Raw genomic sequence first — 18,554 nt, 5'->3', positions numbered from 1 at the left:
GGGGAGCAAGTGCAGTTTCTGATAAACTCCATGCTTCTTCTCTCCCCCACTTCCAGTCTTAAAGGTGCAAAACTTATTTCTAAACAGACAGACGGGGATACAAGCATCATGAAGTCACCCCAGGACAATCCTCCATCCTCCTCCTTCGGTGGAGGGAGGTCAGATGGAATTATGAGGAGAGCATAACAGCAGTGCCTCCCCTCAGAGGCTCTCCCCACACCTGCACAAAAGCACACAATGCCCCCCTACAGTAACTCCACAAAAGCTGCTGTCCACACAAGGATGTGGTTCTCCCAATGCACTGACCTCTGTGTCCAGCAGTGCTGCTGCCAGATCCAGAGCCAACCTTCCTACCCTTTCCACTGCCTCCTGTTGAACACCACCATTTCTCATGAATGCAGTTTATTAGAAAGAGAAAGTGACGGGGAGGTAACTATCCTAGAAGGAGTGGGGACGCAATGACAAATGACAGAGTAAGTTCCTGTCTTTATATTTCTTGTCCCAAAACAAAAGCAGTTAATAAAACAAGGAGCATCAGATCCCCACTGCAGTATTCAGCAGCTCTGACTCCTAACAGGTGGTAGAGGAGAGGTGTTCTGGATGTCAAATCTTGAAATTTTATACCACAGAATATAAAGCAAATTTACAAGTGATTAACTATCTTTTAATGTCATAGTGCCTTCTTTTCTCAATTACTCTAACGCTCTTCAACTTTGGGGCAGCTTTTGTCCTTTTTCTAAAATAACTGCTTATAATTCTAATCCACCCCAATAATTAACGTAATCAAATTACTCTTTTACTAGGTCACCTGACAGAACTAGTTTAGTTCTTGAAAAGAATGGAGATTAAGCGAATATTTCTTTGATAGGTATTAATACAATTCATTACAAAGCACTTCTGTCAATTTTAGTACCATAATTTATATAACTACTACTGTACTATTTAGGTTTGCAACCATTCAAAAGTACTTAAATACTTAAACAGAGCTCCAAGTTTCCATAAAGTACTCATTCCAAAAGTAACCAGGTGAATTGTCAAAGAGAACATGATGAAAATTTCTGTTGCTTTGACTAGTTGTTTACTTAATCATAGGAAAATTTCCACCCATCAACCATCAGCCCACAAGGACGTATTACACTATCTTCACTCCACAAAAGCTGTTACTCAGCATGCATCTCCTTTCTATTTTTATTGTTTCCATTTCTTTCCAACTTCTCCTTTGGTCTCTGCTCTGTCAGAAGAGAGGAGGAAGCTACAGGACCTAGTAGTAATAATCCTACAAAAAGAAGGAAAATGAGAGAGGAAGGGGAAAATGAAAACTTAAAAATAAGATGTGAGGAGCTCTATCCAGCAGAACAGAGATATCAAAGAACCAGCAGACTCATTCTCAGGAGCACTACAAAGCACATAACTGTGATTCCCTCACTCAGTCATGCTCTATTACAATAAACATAACTGCTTAAACTGCAGACGTCCTCTGGACATTTACCTCAGACACAGAGGATATTTTCAGTAGGGGACTTTTCAGGCAGTAGCAAATGGAAATACAGGGGTGAGATGATAGGACCCTTTCCACAACAGACTCCTAAAGGATATCCTGGCTGCCACTGCAGCCAGCTCTCCCATTTGGCTCTCTTGTGGCCCCTGGTCTCCAAGTTTGTTTATCAGGAAATGACTGCTACGTCAAGTATGAGACGTCCCCAACTTCTCACTTAAACAGGTGTTACTGGGGGGAAAAGGGTTGTGGGTAGTGTGGCCTTTTTTCAGAAACAAGAGTGTCAGAGGAGTCCACCAGGATACTCCAATCAGATGGGGCCACATACTGAGACCTTATTCTCCATTTCTTTTTCAACAGTTAACCTTTATGAAAAGACTTGTTTGCTATATAGAACTAATGGATCAGCTGTTCTGTCCCAGTTCAGAGCCAGATGCATGTTACAGCTTTTCTAAGCCAAGCCATCAGGACCTGTGAACAACCACCCCTCTGGCAGCAGTGAAGGCTGTGATCTTTATCAGGGATACAGACTGCACTCCTGCACTGGGTGACAGAATCACTGTGGTTTAAGAAATTACCACCTCCAACCAGGTTGTGATGATTGACCAGAAGGTCACTATATAGAACAGCTTAATACTCATTGCTCTTCCCATTAAGATTAAAGTCACAGAGACATTAGAAACTCATTTCTTTTTCTTTGCCACTGAGGCTTGCTAAGAGCGTGACTGGCAGCCAGCCATTTTGGCCCGAATCCCCAGTGCAATTGCTTCCGACAATGTAACCAACCACACACACGGTTATTTCTGCCCTGAGCTGTAAATAACTGCACAGAGCAGTGGGAATCAGCTAACCTGGGCATCAGCCAGCCCTCACCTGGTAAATACCCATGCAAGTAGGCTGGCTGCATGGTTACATGCTCCCTTCAGTGTTCCCGTGACTGGGGTCTCTTCTTGATATGCTCTTAGAGACGTGGGCACAGGAAGGGAAGTTCAGAGGAAGTATTTCCAACAGTTCCTTCAACAGAAGGCAATACACTGGGAGAAGTCGCTCACTCTCACAGGAGGAACAGCCCAGCAATGCTTAGAGAACATGCAGTCAATTTAGAGTTGTATGGTACTACAAAGTGTGTCTGGTACCTACAACATATATAAAACCACAATTTAACTTGATAAAAAGAAAGAGCACCAACATATGCATGAATATCCTCCCACTGCAGTACAACAGCATAAAGTTGTGCATTGCTTCATCAGTGCCCAGACCCATCAATGTCCAATGCCACACAAAGTAATTTTTCAAGAGTGGAACCAGAGGGAGGAATGCATTCTGGAACCGTGGGCACAAGTGATAAGCAGCGTGGCTATGCTTGACCTGGTTCTGTTCCATGACAAGGAAACATGAGCTTTTATGCTATTTTCTCTTGACTAAACACAGCACTCTTTCACCAAGTAGTCTTAGATGAGAATTCTGCAATTCTGTGCCTAGCAGTTTACAAAGAACAAAGGTTTTTTACATCCTTTTCTTAATAACACATACAAGAAATATCAAAACTGAAACTCACATCCCCAGGAAGAAGTTAAGGAAAAGCAAAACACTACCAGTGGTCATCATTAATATGGCATTATGATTCACAGATGAAAAATAGAAAAGGAAAAAAAAGTCAAACTAGAGTATAAAAACTGTTTAGCAGATAAGTTGCTTTCTGGATATCACAGGTACAGAATTTTCCAAGACAGTGAGTGTATGAAAAATACCCCAATATTTTGGAAGCAAATCCTGACTCATTCTCATTCAAGCCTGTACAAAACAGGCTCCCAATGAGAAAATGCCCAAAGCAGCAAAGCAAATTTCTGAACATTTCAACATTTCAAGTTAGAAAATATCTCAGAGTAGCTAGTATAACCATGCTCAAGCCAAACAAGTAAAGCAAACAGTGTGAACAGAGGACAGAATTGCTTCCGTTTGGGGGTGGCATGGTTAATTGTCTTGACCAAAGTAGAAATTATCCCAGCAAATTTTAAAAGGAATGCAGAGAAGTCATAAGGAAACACTGGAAGAGATGACAGTCACAAATGATCACAGCACTCTGTGAACTGAATTTGCTGCTGTATTGTTTCTACAGACCAGTGCACTGATGCACCACAGTGAAGGCTTCCTCTCTCAAAAAGCTTCACAAGTTGCCTTTTTAATCTTAGTGTTACCATTTTAGTTATCCAATAAACAGTTTGAAAAAATAATCTGACTTCATGACTCAAGAGTGGGCACAAGATTAAAATTTTCTGTCCCACATTTTTACAGTCATGACTGTAAAAGTCATATTGGCACTTTCGCAAATGTCAGTTTCAAGCTTTGACACAAAAATAAGTACTGATGTCATTTGCTACAAATGTAGTAATGGATTATGAAGAAGTGATGAGCAGACATGTAAGGAAAAGCTAATAATATGAGATACACTGATAGTTATAGGCTGCAGGCTCAAAATATTTTCATCCTCTTTATTACTTTTGATACGCAAGATCTCTTTAGACCATTTCTAATTACCAGTGTAGCACAGCTTGAGTAGAACTGCAACAAGTTGCTAATGGCAACAGCAGTGGTTTCACATGTTTATTTCACTAGAACATGTTTCACCTTGGAACTCTCCAGCTGGACTTGGATAATGGGCAGACTTCAGAGGTGTCATGGAACTCCCACTGCCTTCAGCAGTGCTGCACCGGCTCCTACTGACAGAAAGTCTACTCTGATTGCTGCTGTGTTTTCAAGTAAAAATTGTAGAGATGACATTGCCCTTCCTGGAAAAGCATTCCCACAGAATGCAGAGACAACCCCCACGAAGGCACACACACGTGTTTGATGTAGGACAGGCACTGTACCTCATTCCTTCTGTCGATCTGTTCTGGTAGTTGCGGTACAGCTGGGGGACGCCCAGCATGGCCTCAGTGAACACTGCAAGGAAGCCCAGCGTTTCCACAAAGAGGGAGGAGTCCAGCCACAGGTAAGTGATGTAACCGGTCACACCAGTGAACGTGAGGACGCACTGCACATAGTCTGTAAACTTGCTCCAATGCCAAAAATAGTTCAAGTCAAAATCTGCAACAGAACGGGAATGCAAGAAGAATTAAATATGTTTTCCCAACCAACTCAAAGTTAATCAGGGTGGAATTGAGAACTGGGAAGCATGAGGGAGCCACAGTCCTTGGTGGAAGGGGTTAGTAGAAAATGAGGGATAGGATTAAAAAAATTAAAACAAAACAACCAAACAAACACACTTGCAATCACCCCCACCCCACCTCCCCTCCAAAAAAAATCCCACAAAACCAAGAAAAATAAAAAATAATAGTCCTGATTTCAAAATCATTTTTTGGGGGTGGTCAATAAAGAAACAAGAAATCAAAGGCTTGCAAGCCAACAAAGTATTTACAAAGATAACTTTTTAAAAGTAAGCATTTCAAAAATACCTTCCTATCAAACATGAAGGACTCTGGATACTGCTCTAGTGGAGCATAGGAAATGTTTCACAAAACATTCCTGGCATAGGAAATGTTTCACAAAAACCTTCTAGTACTAATAACAGGCCCCAAGCACCGCAGTGCAAGTATTCTTTCTCTTAGGTCATTATCTCTGCCTTCCCAGTGCCTCAATCCAAGCTGCTTAGAAGGTCACCTGAAGTCCACAGCTCTGTTCCCTGGCGCAGTGCAGCTGCCTGTGGGGAAGGGCAAGATGCCAGTGCAGCTGCTACAGTTTACTGAGACAGGTACAAGACTGAGGCAAGATTTTCCCTGGAAAAAAGCCTCTCACAGACATCACCACTTTCACTTCTAGGACAAAACTTTGCTCTTGCCTTTGCCAGCACCAAGGAGTGCAGGTGTAGCACCCATTTCTGCATCCATCACAATGAAATGCTCAGCCACAGAAGGCAATATCCCCTGTTGAGGGAAGGAGAGAAGGACCAAACCAACCATGGCATTTGCTTGGTACACTAACAGTGTATCATTGGGAAATACCTAGCAGTCTTATTGATGAATAATAAAATACACAACCCCATAGCAATTGATTGTATAGCAATATAACAACTTCATTTTTAACAAAAACGCTACAATAACTGTTTGTTAGCAGGTGCTGTCCCTGCCTTTCTTTCATAGAAGACTACTCACCTACTTCAGACCAACTGGACCCTCAGAACTACCAAGGTGATGAACTACTGTTCTAACAGGGACATTACAACCAGCCCAAAGCCATGCAACACACAGCACATCACTAGAAGATCTCCACGGCTGTCACTTCAGAAGTAGTTGAGAAAGCCACAAAAATAGTGCCACTGCTAACTCAAGCAAGGAAGACATCGACCTCCACTGACTAACACTAACAGAAAATTCAGTGAGATATATAGGCACTTGGCTGCCTCCGGATACATACACACACCAAGTAATAGTTTTATATTCTGCATCTCTTCATACCTTCGTATCAGTATCAGTCTGGCCCTCAGACACACTTTATTAGCTATTCTCTTTTTAGTACTTGTCAAACCCTCACCTCAGGACACCTCCTGAGTGCGCCCAGCTGAATCATTTTATTTTGCCACCAAAGAGGAAGGCACAACTGGCCAGGAGCCATACCCAACCTGCAGCATTATCAGCCATCACCCAGAAATGAATAAAATTACTTGGGGCAAAACCACTGTCAATGTAAATGTTGACTTTCAGTATTTTAGGGTAGTGGCTCCTCAGCCTCAGAATTCAGGGACGCAAGACTAAATAAAAGACCCAGTGCTGGCACAGCCCAAACCACGTGAGCCTTGTGCATTTCTGGAGGTTTGTGAAGGCTTTCCTTTTTGGAGATGAAGGGCCCATGGCCCTTCACTCATTAAACCTTCCTACCAGCTGCCACATCTGCCCTGCACACACTGTGTTTTTCCTCCTGCATTCTCCACATGCTCAAAGATTCTTTTCAAAATACTCATCCCTGGACACCAAATCCTCATTTCCCCAGTTCATTTTCATAACAGAAACCTAAGAACTAAAACTACATTGAAGAACAGAAGTTTAGGAAGTTCATGAAACCAAAAAAGTCAACATTCCCACAGCTATCATGAGGCAAGCTACAAAATCCATGGATCCATGCAAACACTTGAGCATAGATGAGAAAAACACTGTGTGAAAAAAGGATTTCAACTGAAGCAGGAGAACCAATTACTAGCACAGAGACCCTATTTTGGTCAAAATTATCATGATGCTAGATAATCTCCATTTCACTGTAGTAGGTTATAAGTTCTGGTCTCTGCTATAAATTTTGCTTGGTAATATAGTTAAGAAAGAAAGGAAGAAGGGAAGAGAAGACAAAAGAGATAAGAGCAATCATAACCTTGGTAATAGTTTTGCAGAAAAACATCTGAGTTATTGTAAAAACAACCCAATATATAATCACTAATTGCTCTTCTTAACAGATGTATTCTCCAGATGCAGAAGTCTATTTTAGGACACTAAACCTCACCACACTGCATTACAAAAAAAAAAGTAGAGAATGAAACACCTGACTTTCCATAAGGGTTGTAGTTTCTTTAGCCCTTATTTAAACTGCTAAAATGTTTTGCCACATGATTTCTTTTTTTTTAACCAAGACTAAAGTTAACTCTCTTTGAAAAATGGTTTCAAAAATTCAGAGGGAAAAAAGTCACACACCCATCACTTCAAGGTCTGGAAAGAAACTGTGACTCATTTTTCCAACTGGCTCCCTTCTCAAGGGTGTCCAAACACATTAGTTCTGCAATGGAAGAGATATTTTTTTAAAGAAAAAAATAGTTGATTCTGCTGAATACAGTGACAATTATGTGCAAAAAAAAAATGCTTTTTAAAAAAGTAGTTTTAAAAACAGAATAAAATTCACGTGTTTGCAAACCAGTCCTATTCCAAGAAGATAGGCAGAGAACACCAATCCCTGTCCCAGACCATGTCATCTGATATGTATAACTGAACAAAGTTATACATATAATGGCAAATGCTATTCATGTTTGAAGAAAAGTATGAATAATAAACATCATATTGGGATCTTTGCTACCCCCATCATCTCTTTTCCTTAGAATGACAAAACAAGAAATCCCCTGTACCATCATTTATTTCTAGCAAACATCTTTAAAACTGTCTAAGGTAAATGTGGATGCATATCTTTGTGCTCCCTGAAATGGGAAGGCACTGCCTGCACAGCTCACTGCATTCTGCCCAGTGAGAAATCCCTGACATGGACTTGTAAGTACACTCAGCTGATGCAGTTCAAGCAGTAACTTCAGTCACTAACATCCTGTGTGGATCAGATTTAGCATTACTGTGGTGAAGGGTACCGTATTTTATTACCCATGGCTGAGCTCTTTAAACCACCCAGTGAATTGCATTTTAAGCACATTAATCCATTGATAGATGAGAGATTTATGTTGGAAAATCCTATTAATGCTGTGGGAAGGAGCAGCTCAGTAGGTTTTTTGTGCACTGACTGGAGAGAACTCTACACAGCTTGAGGGTGAAGAAGGATGAGATTAAAAGAACTCCTCTGGGAGGCACTTTGCATGTCAGAGATGAAAAATGTAAAGCAGGCGAGAGACCGCATTGTAAATAACAATGGTTATTACCAGTCGGGCCAAAATGCAAGTAGTAAATTCAAGATTCTGGTGTGGGATAGATGCCAAGTGACACAAAGAAGAGTCCAGAGTATCAACTTTCAAGTGAGGATGACACAGAGGTCCAAACAGTTACATTATTTTTAGTCAAGAAACATTTTATACCAAGCCAGATACCATGCTAGTTCCTTCTGGGAAAGTGAAGCAAAGACTTTGACATCCTAAAAATTATTTACTGTAGCTCTCAATTTCTCTCACTAGTTGCAACTTATTTTGTGCCTTGACATAATTCTGTACCTACATCTTTGCACTACATTTACTTACACTTGTCCTTAGACATTTGACCCAGCTCCTCCATTTGGTTCCTAGTTTTGAAGTTGAGGAAAAGCTTACCATTTCCCCTGCCTGTGTTTGCAAGGTGGGAGAGTTTGCATTTGAGCCCTCTATATAGCTTTGACAAGGAAATAAACTCTTTTCTTCTTACGAAGGTTGCTGGTTTTACCCTCTCTCCCACTCCTTACTGAATGCCATTACATCACAGTCACTCACCCAAACTGCCTCACGTAACCAAACTCTTGACCTCTTGTATGAAAAGCACTGCTCACTAACTCCTAAGAGCATGCTGAGCAGTCTCCACCCCTGAGTGCCCTTCTAAACAGATGACTCAGTAGTTAATCCTCCTACCCCTTGGTACACAGCTAATTCTTACGTTTTGTGAGACTGTGGTGCTGTTCAAAGCATATCCAATTTCCATCATCTGGCTGTCAACCACCATGCCTGCCCACCTGACCTGTTCCTGCCACACAATCAAAGGAGTCCAGCCCGAGCTGTCAGATGTCCAACGCCTCCCTCAACAACACCAATCCAAACAATCCAAAACCTGGCTTAGATGCTGTGAAAGAGCCTGATAACAGCAATATATCCAACCTAGAACAGTTATGAAATGCAGCCAAGGCTGGGAATTATTTCAGATTATTATCCATGCTCTGTTTCCTGTAAAACTTACACACTTTGAAGATGCAGAAGCCACAACCTGCAACACTCTGTGCTGCCTATGGGTCTCAGCCACTGGGCTACAGTACAACACTCTCCCCCTCATTTGTTCTTCTGCTTGTCCCCAGAACTCGTGGTCTCTGCTGTAAAAGGGGTTCAGCTCTGAGCTGCAAGCAAATATGCTGCTGCTCCTCACCCCAGCTTGCCTACAACAGCAACTCTTTGGGCAGCTGGAAGATGCAGACTTGTATACCCAGGCTGACAACAGAAACTTATCTCAGACCTCTCACACTTCCAATGAGTGCTGTAAGCTATACACAGCTCCTGCACTCAGCAGTGGCATCTTAAAAATAAGTTTTGCCACATTCTCTAAAGAGGACTTGCAAGGCACCTGCCACATGAGGTTGGGCCCAGGCAGTGGATTCTGAAAAGGAGACTTTTACACTTCCAGTTCTTCAGCTGCAGCAAATCCTCAGACATTTGCCTCAGGCATTATCTGTCTCCCTGGCAATCCTGATTTCAGCTGTCTCATCTAAAAACAGCAGCAGGATTGCAGAGCAGCATGCTGGCTAGCACTCCTTACCTTGCTTATTCTGAGCAGCTCCCGGACAGAACCTGAGTTTCTCTGATGCTCTGTTCTTAAATTCTTGAGTACCCCACAGGGCACCCAGGAAATAACTGGGGTGATAAGGGCAGTAAGACTACACATGACTGTTACTGCGTGATCCAAAACTTTTTCTCTCTCTCATCATCCACATACCCAGCTAGGCACCCTTTCCTTCCAGAAAGAAGAAGGAAGAAAGGAAGCAGCACTACAGACAGACAGTGAGAACTGATACATTTAGATTTTCTTTCCTCCTTTTTTAAGAACTGACAGAAATGTGCAAATGCTGTCTGAAGCCAGCATTTCCACTCACTGGGACTGAGAAGGGACTTGTTATCTTTCACTCATGGTACAAAAGAGAAGAAAGGAGAGCTTAGCACGAAGAACTTCTGGCTCTAATCCAAACCACTGTCTTTTTGAAAGGACGCTGTCTATAAACAGACAATGCTCTTCATCTCCATTCCTTCACATCCAAAACCTAGGAACTTCTCAAAGTGAGTTACTTTTAGGTATCTGCTCAGCCCTGTCATCATCTCTCAAACATTCCCTTCTATCTGGTCTTCACACTGACCCTGTACCTAAACATTGTCACTGTTTCCTCTCTAGTCAATGCAAGATTGGAGCAAAACATTCCAGAGGGTCTTGAACCTTTTCTGAAAATATCACCCCACCCTATACCAAACAAATTACTCTCTTCCAATGAAATCCATTTTTGACATCCCTTGGCTCATACAGTGCCTTCTCTTGGCCACATCTAGACTAAAGTCAGTTCATTAAAGCCACTCCTCTTAGTATCTGACTCTCCCTAAAGGCCCAGCATGAGTCCTCTAGTCAACAAAAAGTAACCAGCAGATTTTCATGTGAGATGGGGAAAATGTCAAATCCCAATCACATAGAAAAAGGCTGAAAGCCTGACCCACACAAACCTTGAAGATTCACACAAAGAACTTTTGTTTTTAAAAGCTCAATGGAGCTTTCAGTACTTGATGGGGGAGAGAATATCTGAGATTAGAAGTTCAAGTGTTATGAAACCTCTTCTACGTCAAAATTATCCCAATCTCCTCTCAGTCATCTTCTCTAGTTTGAAGGAAAGTACCTGCCTTAGTTTTCTTAGCCTTATTTTAGGTAGCTTCACAATCTTCTAAAATCTTCTATGCTGGGTCTCTGTTTTGTCACATCAGGTTCATGGTTTTTCTCTCCTATCAGGATTATTACCCACTCTTCTTCCTCTTTCTCAAAAACACTACACATAAGTGGGCTGACATTTTTTCAGCACTATCCTGCCCATCCAGGGCTTCTCACTCATATTCAACACTGTCCCCCAGCACACACCTACAAGCATCAGTAGCTGCTCTATCCTTCCCCTTTGGGTTCTGCAGGGTCCACTCTACCTCTTCACCAAAGGTAATTAGCAATTGCCCAGTTAAGAAACACGGGTGAGTTACAACTACTTCAGAAAAATCTGACACAAATGCACTAGTATATATGAAAAAGTCAAACAATACACACTCTATTTCTTAATACCTTGCCTTTCCCATTAATGTGCTATTTCCCTGATGTTACAGCCTTCAGTTTAAGGGAACCTTTGAATACCACTTAGCACAGTGGTCCTCACTAGAGATAATTAGCGATAACACCTACCTTGACTATTTTGTGACCCTTAAAGAGCAGCAATTTAAAAGTTACAATTTACTCTGAAAGTTTTACCACTGCTGCTAACAACACAAATGACAATAGGAATGAAAAGCTAAATCAAAATATCCATACCCTGGGCACCGTCTGTGCAGCTGACAGCCTTTGCTGTGCTATCTGCAGTATAATTTGCTTTGTACACAGATTCAGTTTATGAGAGCCTCACAGTGAAGAAGAAAAAAAAAAGTAGAGAAAAATGCAGTTATATAAACCCACAAAATTAGGTTGACCTTTACCTCATCTTTGATAATTTCCACTGTCTTACAAAAGGATGCAGAATTGCTTACATTAGTTGTGCTGCACTGATACCAGCCCTGTCAACATTTTAATTTGTGTGTTTAAACCTAAATATGCCTGCATACACGTATATGCCTCTTCCTCACAGCACTGCTGATACATAAGCATGAAAAAGAAAGCAAAATTATAAAAGCAAGCAGGGGAGAACAAAGATTTTTTGTTTTAATACAAAGGAAGTTTTAGCAAGTATGGTATCTGAAGAAGGTTCCAACTGTTGGGCTCGGAAATTGCTGGTGAATGCCAGCTGAGTTGGGAAATCCTCATGGAGCAGTACAGCTCAGCTCAGCCATCTCTGAACATCTCTGCAGAATGAGTGTAACCAACCTGGGAGCAGCCAGAAGCAAACTCCTACCCCAATCTCTCCAACAAAAAGCGTGCAGAATAGTACTCTGGACTTCTCTTCCAAAGCAAGGACATTTCTTGGGTTTCTCCAGATGAAAGATGCTTTTGAGGCAATCTTGCAGCAGGTACACATGCAACCCCCCCCCTACCACTGTACCTTGTGCAACATATGCTAACCAAATTCTTTGCTTTCCAAGTCCAGCCAAGAGAAAGCACTGGGTCTCTACTCCTGGTGTGCTAGCAGGCCAGCAAGATTAGGAGAAGAATAAAAGATAACAACCACCACCACACACATGCCAATATTGCTACAAGAGCAGTGCACTTAACTTAAGGCTACATATATCGAAATCAAGGTACCTACAGCACTATATTTCCCCTGTAAAGACTTGCTTCCTCAGTAGCATCACTACTGCAACTCCCTACTGTGTTACCGCTACACTTGCCTGTCCAGTATAGAAGTCTCTCCTTTCTATTCCAATGTACTGACTGTTCTTCCTAGTCACTGCACTCATGAGATAGTCTCAACAGCAGGCAAAAGTGGCAATTATGACCAATTGAAGAAAAACAGCCTAATAACTAGGCAGATCATGGGGCTTGGAAAGCCACTGGAATAAGACAGCTGTGGCCCAAAGGATCCAGTGCTACAGAAAAAAGCTCTGTATTTGAAAGCTGGTGTGAAAGCAGCATGAACAGCTCTAGAAGCCATGTGACTCAGAAGGAGCACGGACCCCAGGAGGAAATCCTCCTCTAAAGTTGCAGCAGTGGCAGTGAAATGGAAAGCCCAGGGAATGCCCCAGCAGAATTCTGATGACTCTGGGCAGCCATTGCCTTCACTACAAATACTCCCAATTCTGCTCACCTCCTACACCAGGAGCATCAAAAACCCCAGAGCAAGTCAAACTAAAGAAGTGCCCCAACCCTCCACCCTCAAGGCAGAGCTGTGAAGTCAGGTCTCTGCTCCCAACTGTGCCAGCAATGGAGGCGGCAGATAAGAGATAAACTCACTCTCTTCTTTGGGCCAGATACGCCTTTCTATGCTAACTATAGAAAGAGACTTCTTTTTCTGACAGCAAGATAAGCAGGGATGATGAGAATGTCACAGCAAGAAGAACATGTAGTACCAAGTTTCTATTTCTACAATAATTTTAACAATATTTTACACTATCATCTGCATAGTTTATCGAAGATATCACCCACAGCCCTAGCAGGCAATATACAAAGGCCTCCAAAAAAGACTAAAATGCAGTAAGTTAAGCATTGCAGAGCAGGCAGCCTTGACTCTAAAATTCTTGTAGTTGGGAGCTATAAACTCTATATGAAAACAGTTTAATTTATTTTGAATATTACTGAAACTTACTCTTTGCAGCTTAAGTCTCAGAAGATATCAAGACTACTATAATATTAGAAACAATATGCCCTTTCTCATTTAAAGACTGTAATTAAAGAAATGAATAAAAGTTCTTCTAAACATTACAAAACCAAGCTGCGCATTAGACCAGATGCAGTTTGACTCAGATTCCACTGTGCCAGAGATTACAATGCCAGGTTGCACGTATAATGCAGCAAGTTACTCCCAGAAACTCTGGAAGTAACTGCCAGGTAAGACTTTGCCACCTTTTGAACTGTAGATCTCTGAGAAAAAAAGCTGATAAGTGATCTCTCTTTTTCAGCCTTGCCTGAGCTTGCTGATAAGTGATCTCTCTTTTTCAGCCTTGCCTGAGCTTGACTTGCCAGAGACCCTACCTCCTCTGTTGTGCAGACACCACAAAAAGAAGGCATTTGTGAATCTTTTTCAGACACCGAAGTCAGACAGTTACACATACACAAATGCAGGTTTAAGTATGTTCACAACACAAAGCTAAACACTCTTCGTGAGAATACAAACTCATCTCCTCATTTAGGATTTTTGGGGGCAAGTTTAATCTTTGTTTCCTAGGTGACCCAGCACCAGCCAAAACAAATTCTAGCCCCCAAACTGGCCCTAGTAATTTAGTGTCTAAACAGAAGAATGCCCTGTGCCACAGCCTCATTTGCTAAAACAATGTGGCCTGCTAAACATCTCTTGGCCATTACCTCAGTTAACCTCAGAATAACCCATTCTAGTATTGATAGCTGAATACTTTAAAGTTATGACAGGCATGGAGGAAATTGTAGGAAGCTTTCACCTCTTTTTTTCCCTTGCCTCTCTCCTCTGTCCAGTCCTTGCTACACATATGAAAATGTCAGACAAGTTTTCTTTAATTATCCAAACAGCATTACAAAGATGCTAATATCTCAAAATGATGGCACAGACTACTCCATTTCATAGAGCTTCCTTCCAAATATCTATTCTAGTTAATAATAATAAGGCTGGTGAAAAATAATCCCGTATTTAAAAAACCCTGTATTTCTCAATTTTTGTTCTATGCTGGAATAAAAAGAAAGACTTTGGGAAATCTGAGGGAGGATGAAGAGGCAAACATACAGATGAGATCTGAGAAATCAGTTTAAACTTTTAATGTCTCTGATTTGAATTAAGGCCCTTCCATTTAAGTTTTTTCCATGTCCTATGGCAGCAGGTCATGAAGCTATTACCCACCCAGGTCTGGAAGCACCTCCTATATTCTGACCAATTTTGACCAAATACATTAAAATAATTTATGTATCTGTGTTTGTGAAGACATGACCATTCACTGGTGACAACCTTTATCCCCAACAATTAATTCACGAATTTCAGGCCAGCAGCAGCAAAAAAATTTCAACTTATAACTTCTCATTTACTACAATAAACATCATTTAAGTGTAAAGGTGACTATGGAAATTCATCTGCTATTAAAAAAATATATATAGATAGATAGATAAAGTTGGCAGTAATTCCAATCTCCACGTAACTTTCTAGGAAAAAGGGAATAAAAGGATTTCTGGTAGCAGGTTTTCCAGAACCTCCGTGCCTTCAGTGCCCCCTCACAACCATTAAACTAAAGCTCATCCTGGTTACAAGTCTGCACAAATCTAAATTACTGCATACGGGCACCGAACAGCAGGAATTTCCACTGCACTAGCAGGAAGAATTTACAGGACAGGAGACCAGTAGAGAGTTTCACTTGAGTGCCTGCAGACTGCCTTACTGATTACAGCACTTGTAACTGGAGGAGTCAAGTGAGACAGAGCTTCCCTGAAACACAATTTCCCCTTCAACTTCCCAGCTGTTTAGTTTGACCAGAGATAAATCCCTGTTTTGACAAGAGCAGTGTTTTTTTATGCAAGGTGCACTTCTGAACACCTTTTTATGTAAGGTGCATTTTCTGAACACCTTGTGCATGAAGTTCAATGCTCCGAAGTTAAAAATCCTTCAAGACATAGATCAAAAGGTAGTTGATTTAAGTAAGTGGCTCTGTAATGAAGAGTTTGGTGGTGACACAGGTGTGCATTCACAAATTGTTCCCATTTCCCAGTAGAAGTTTAAGCTCTTCTTATCCCCCTCAATCTCTAACAGTTCAGTTTAGTTCCCTGAAGCATTTCCCACTGAAGCCACGAAATGCGTGCTTTTTACTTCCTTTTTTAAGATTTTACACACAGAAGAAAAGAACAAGCCTGCATTTTAAGCAAGATTGGTTCACTTATTTGGTTCAAAACATAATCCCACAAACTGTTCTGTCAGTACAAGTGAGGGGGCAAGAATGAGTGGGGGAAAAAAGAGGATCAAGAATATCTTCAGCATTGCTGCTAAGCATCCCAGCCCTCAGCCATTGCTAGAGTTAAACGACTTTGGCTATTATGTCCTTTTACAAATATTTTTACTTTTAAAAAGAACAACAAAAGACCATCAAACCAAAACAGGCAGAATAGAGTGCACTGGAAGTGTTCACCAGAGAGATGACTTTGCCACCACAGGGCACCATCCTTTTATCCCTGGCCAAGTGATTCTGGGATTTGCCCTCCAATGCTGTTGTCCCTTTCATATTCTGTACTCAGGAGTGCAGGGGATGTGGAGAATGATGACAGATGAGCCATAAACAATGAGCTGCAAACAATAATCCTATCCACAAAATCTCCATTACATTTCTGAGTTCTGCTGTGAAGAAATAGTGAATTTCTTTCAGGGCTGATCAGTTAACATCTACTGTACACAAAAATTAAATGAGGTACTTGTGTACAAGACTATTTAAGCCATTTCCATATTAAGTTTGCTCTATTCCCTAAGTGCTGTTACTTGTTCTACTACAACCTACTCTCAACAGGGGGTGAAGAAAGGCATTAGGGAGTAAATAGAGTCTCTGAAGACACAGTAAAAAATCTAAGGCAAAAAGCATTTTCTTAAAATAACTGCTCCTGATTTTTACATGCCAAGGGGTGAAAAGACAAGAAAGGGCAGCAGTGGAAAACACTGACATAAGCAAGGAGTCACTGCAAGTTTGTCATGGTATAAATGGACAAAAAAATGGGGGTGACAGGAAGCAGAGAATGTCAAGACCAGCAACTGTTTTTTTTTCAAAGGCTATACAAACTTGAGGTAAGATGGGGAAAAAATTTACCCCCGAACAACTGCAGTTTGTGACACTTCCAAAGCAACCTACTAAAAAGCCACTTTAAGAAAGGAGAGGATGGCATAATTTCTATTATCATAGAGATAAATGTCAGGTTTTAAAGCTTAGCTACACACACATGCACACACAAAAAACACGGCAAACTTGCAAGGGCTACTGAAGTGTGTGCAACACCAAAGCAGTCTATGTATTTTAGAAACAGCAGCACTGGTCCTGATTTTGATGGGAAAAAAATCCTGACACCCATACCTTACACAAAGAAACAGAGATGTTCTGAATATTTAAAATGTTCCATCTCCAAAATTCTCTTCAGACTTCTGAGTTGCAATGGGTAATAGTAAAAAAGACAGCTTTAAGCAGCTTTTAAAAATAAAAAATGTTTCCATTAAATACTCAGGATCTGTCTTCCTTTCACAGATTTCTATTTCTCTATGGAATCGGTCAGGATGAACAAGATCCTTTTTTGTAAATGTACAATGCAAGTAAAAATAAATCCGTCAGAATTGAATTCTGGGATTTGGAATCTTTCCCCCACCCATGGGAGGGGACATAGGATCCTGATGCAGAGATGTAATGCATACTGATCACAGAGCAGAGCAAAGAGAAAGTAGGGCACATAATAAATGCATCTGAAATGAGACCTTCATAACTTCAGGAATAATGGTGGTATAGTTGCTCCCTCCTATAGTTGCCTCAGTTGTTTCCTTCCCACATGGAGGGAAACATGCTGTTTACTAGTAATCCAAGTGCTAGGAGGGAGACTGTGTAGACCCTGCCCCTCACCATATATTCACAATTCTCTAAAAAAACCACCTTTTCTGCTGCTGATTTGAGACCATACAGGAAGCAGCTTCTCACAAAGAGCTAAATTACATCCTTTCCTCTCAGCCTCACTCAGTGTTACGTCACCTCCTCCTACAGACAGAGACTGCACACCATTCTCTTTAGTTATAACATTCTGAAGCTAAAACCATTTGCTGTGAAGCACAAAACAAAATCAAATTTCGATATGTGATTATGCACCCTTCTGATGAGGTCTATATTTGCCAACCTATTAACATCACTTAAATCACTACTGCATAGCTTTAGTAAGTCAAATACTACATCTGAAGAATTACTGGCTGGTGCACTGGAGCCAGAGCTTAGAAGGCTTTGCCTGCTTCTGCAAGAACAATTTTTATACTTTTTTAGTTTTGCTTAGTAAAAACTCTCATTTATTCTCACAACAAGAAACTGATTGGAGCTAACATCTGCTTTGTTCTTGCGTCTTTGAATAGCAACTGAGAGTATAAAAGAATGAGAAAAAAGAGTAAATTGATTTTACTAAAAATCTATCTGAAAATAATACCCACTTCATTTGTTTTTTAAAAAAAACATTTCCAAAAAATGAACCTTCAGAACAAACACTGCAGTTCATTTACCTTTTTATAATTTAAATTAAGTCATTTTGCACTTCTATTTTAAATAAATTTTCAACCCAAGGAGCTTGCTATAAGTTACAAGTAATGCAATATTTGACCATTTAATTAATTTTTAAGATGATAAGAAATGTAATTTAAATAGATCATTACTAAAACATAGTTATTCTATTTACACATATCGCCACATAAACCAAACTTTCTTTAGTAAATACACAAAATAATTTATTTTATTACCATATTTCTTGCTTGGTAATATAAATCATTATTTGCAAAGGTAGCTCCAACACTAACCTCTCTTTGCACTAAGAGAAAAAAACATACTTTCCTCATCAGCTTTAATGAAGCAGAGTGGTTAAAGTGAAAAGAAGATGGTTTGGGCCTTGAAACAGGAACAACAGTTGGTGGGACACGACTCTGAAGTGAATTCAGGAACTGGTATGACTTACAAAGTAATCCTTCCACCTTAATTCTGCCTGTTCCTCGACACAACGTCCTGTACCTCTCCCCAGCAGTCCTGGCCGCCATCTGGAATGTGGCTATAAGCCAGCACTGCTCTACACTGTGCTATCACACCTCTAAA

The 18,554-nt window shown here is 40.8% G+C and overlaps 1 protein-coding gene across 2 annotated transcripts in view; it reads right to left on the bottom strand.

The window, feature by feature from the left end:
• The window catches only part of SLC66A2 (solute carrier family 66 member 2), a 67,482-nt gene that overhangs the window by 19,442 nt on the left and 29,486 nt on the right, over positions 1 to 18,554 (bottom strand). For both annotated transcript variants that reach the window (XM_030943563.1, XM_030943564.1), the window contains one exon: positions 4,366 to 4,582. In XM_030943563.1, coding sequence (XP_030799423.1) covers positions 4,366 to 4,582 — 217 coding nt within the window. The remainder of the gene's footprint in view (positions 1 to 4,365; positions 4,583 to 18,554) is intronic.

The sequence above is a fragment of the Camarhynchus parvulus genome, chromosome 2 (assembly GCF_901933205.1).
Source record: "Camarhynchus parvulus chromosome 2, STF_HiC, whole genome shotgun sequence".
In the NCBI taxonomy this organism is placed as follows: domain Eukaryota; kingdom Metazoa; phylum Chordata; class Aves; order Passeriformes; family Thraupidae; genus Camarhynchus; species Camarhynchus parvulus.
Note: the sequence above shows the minus strand (reverse complement) of the source record. Positions and strands in the feature narration are given on the sequence as shown.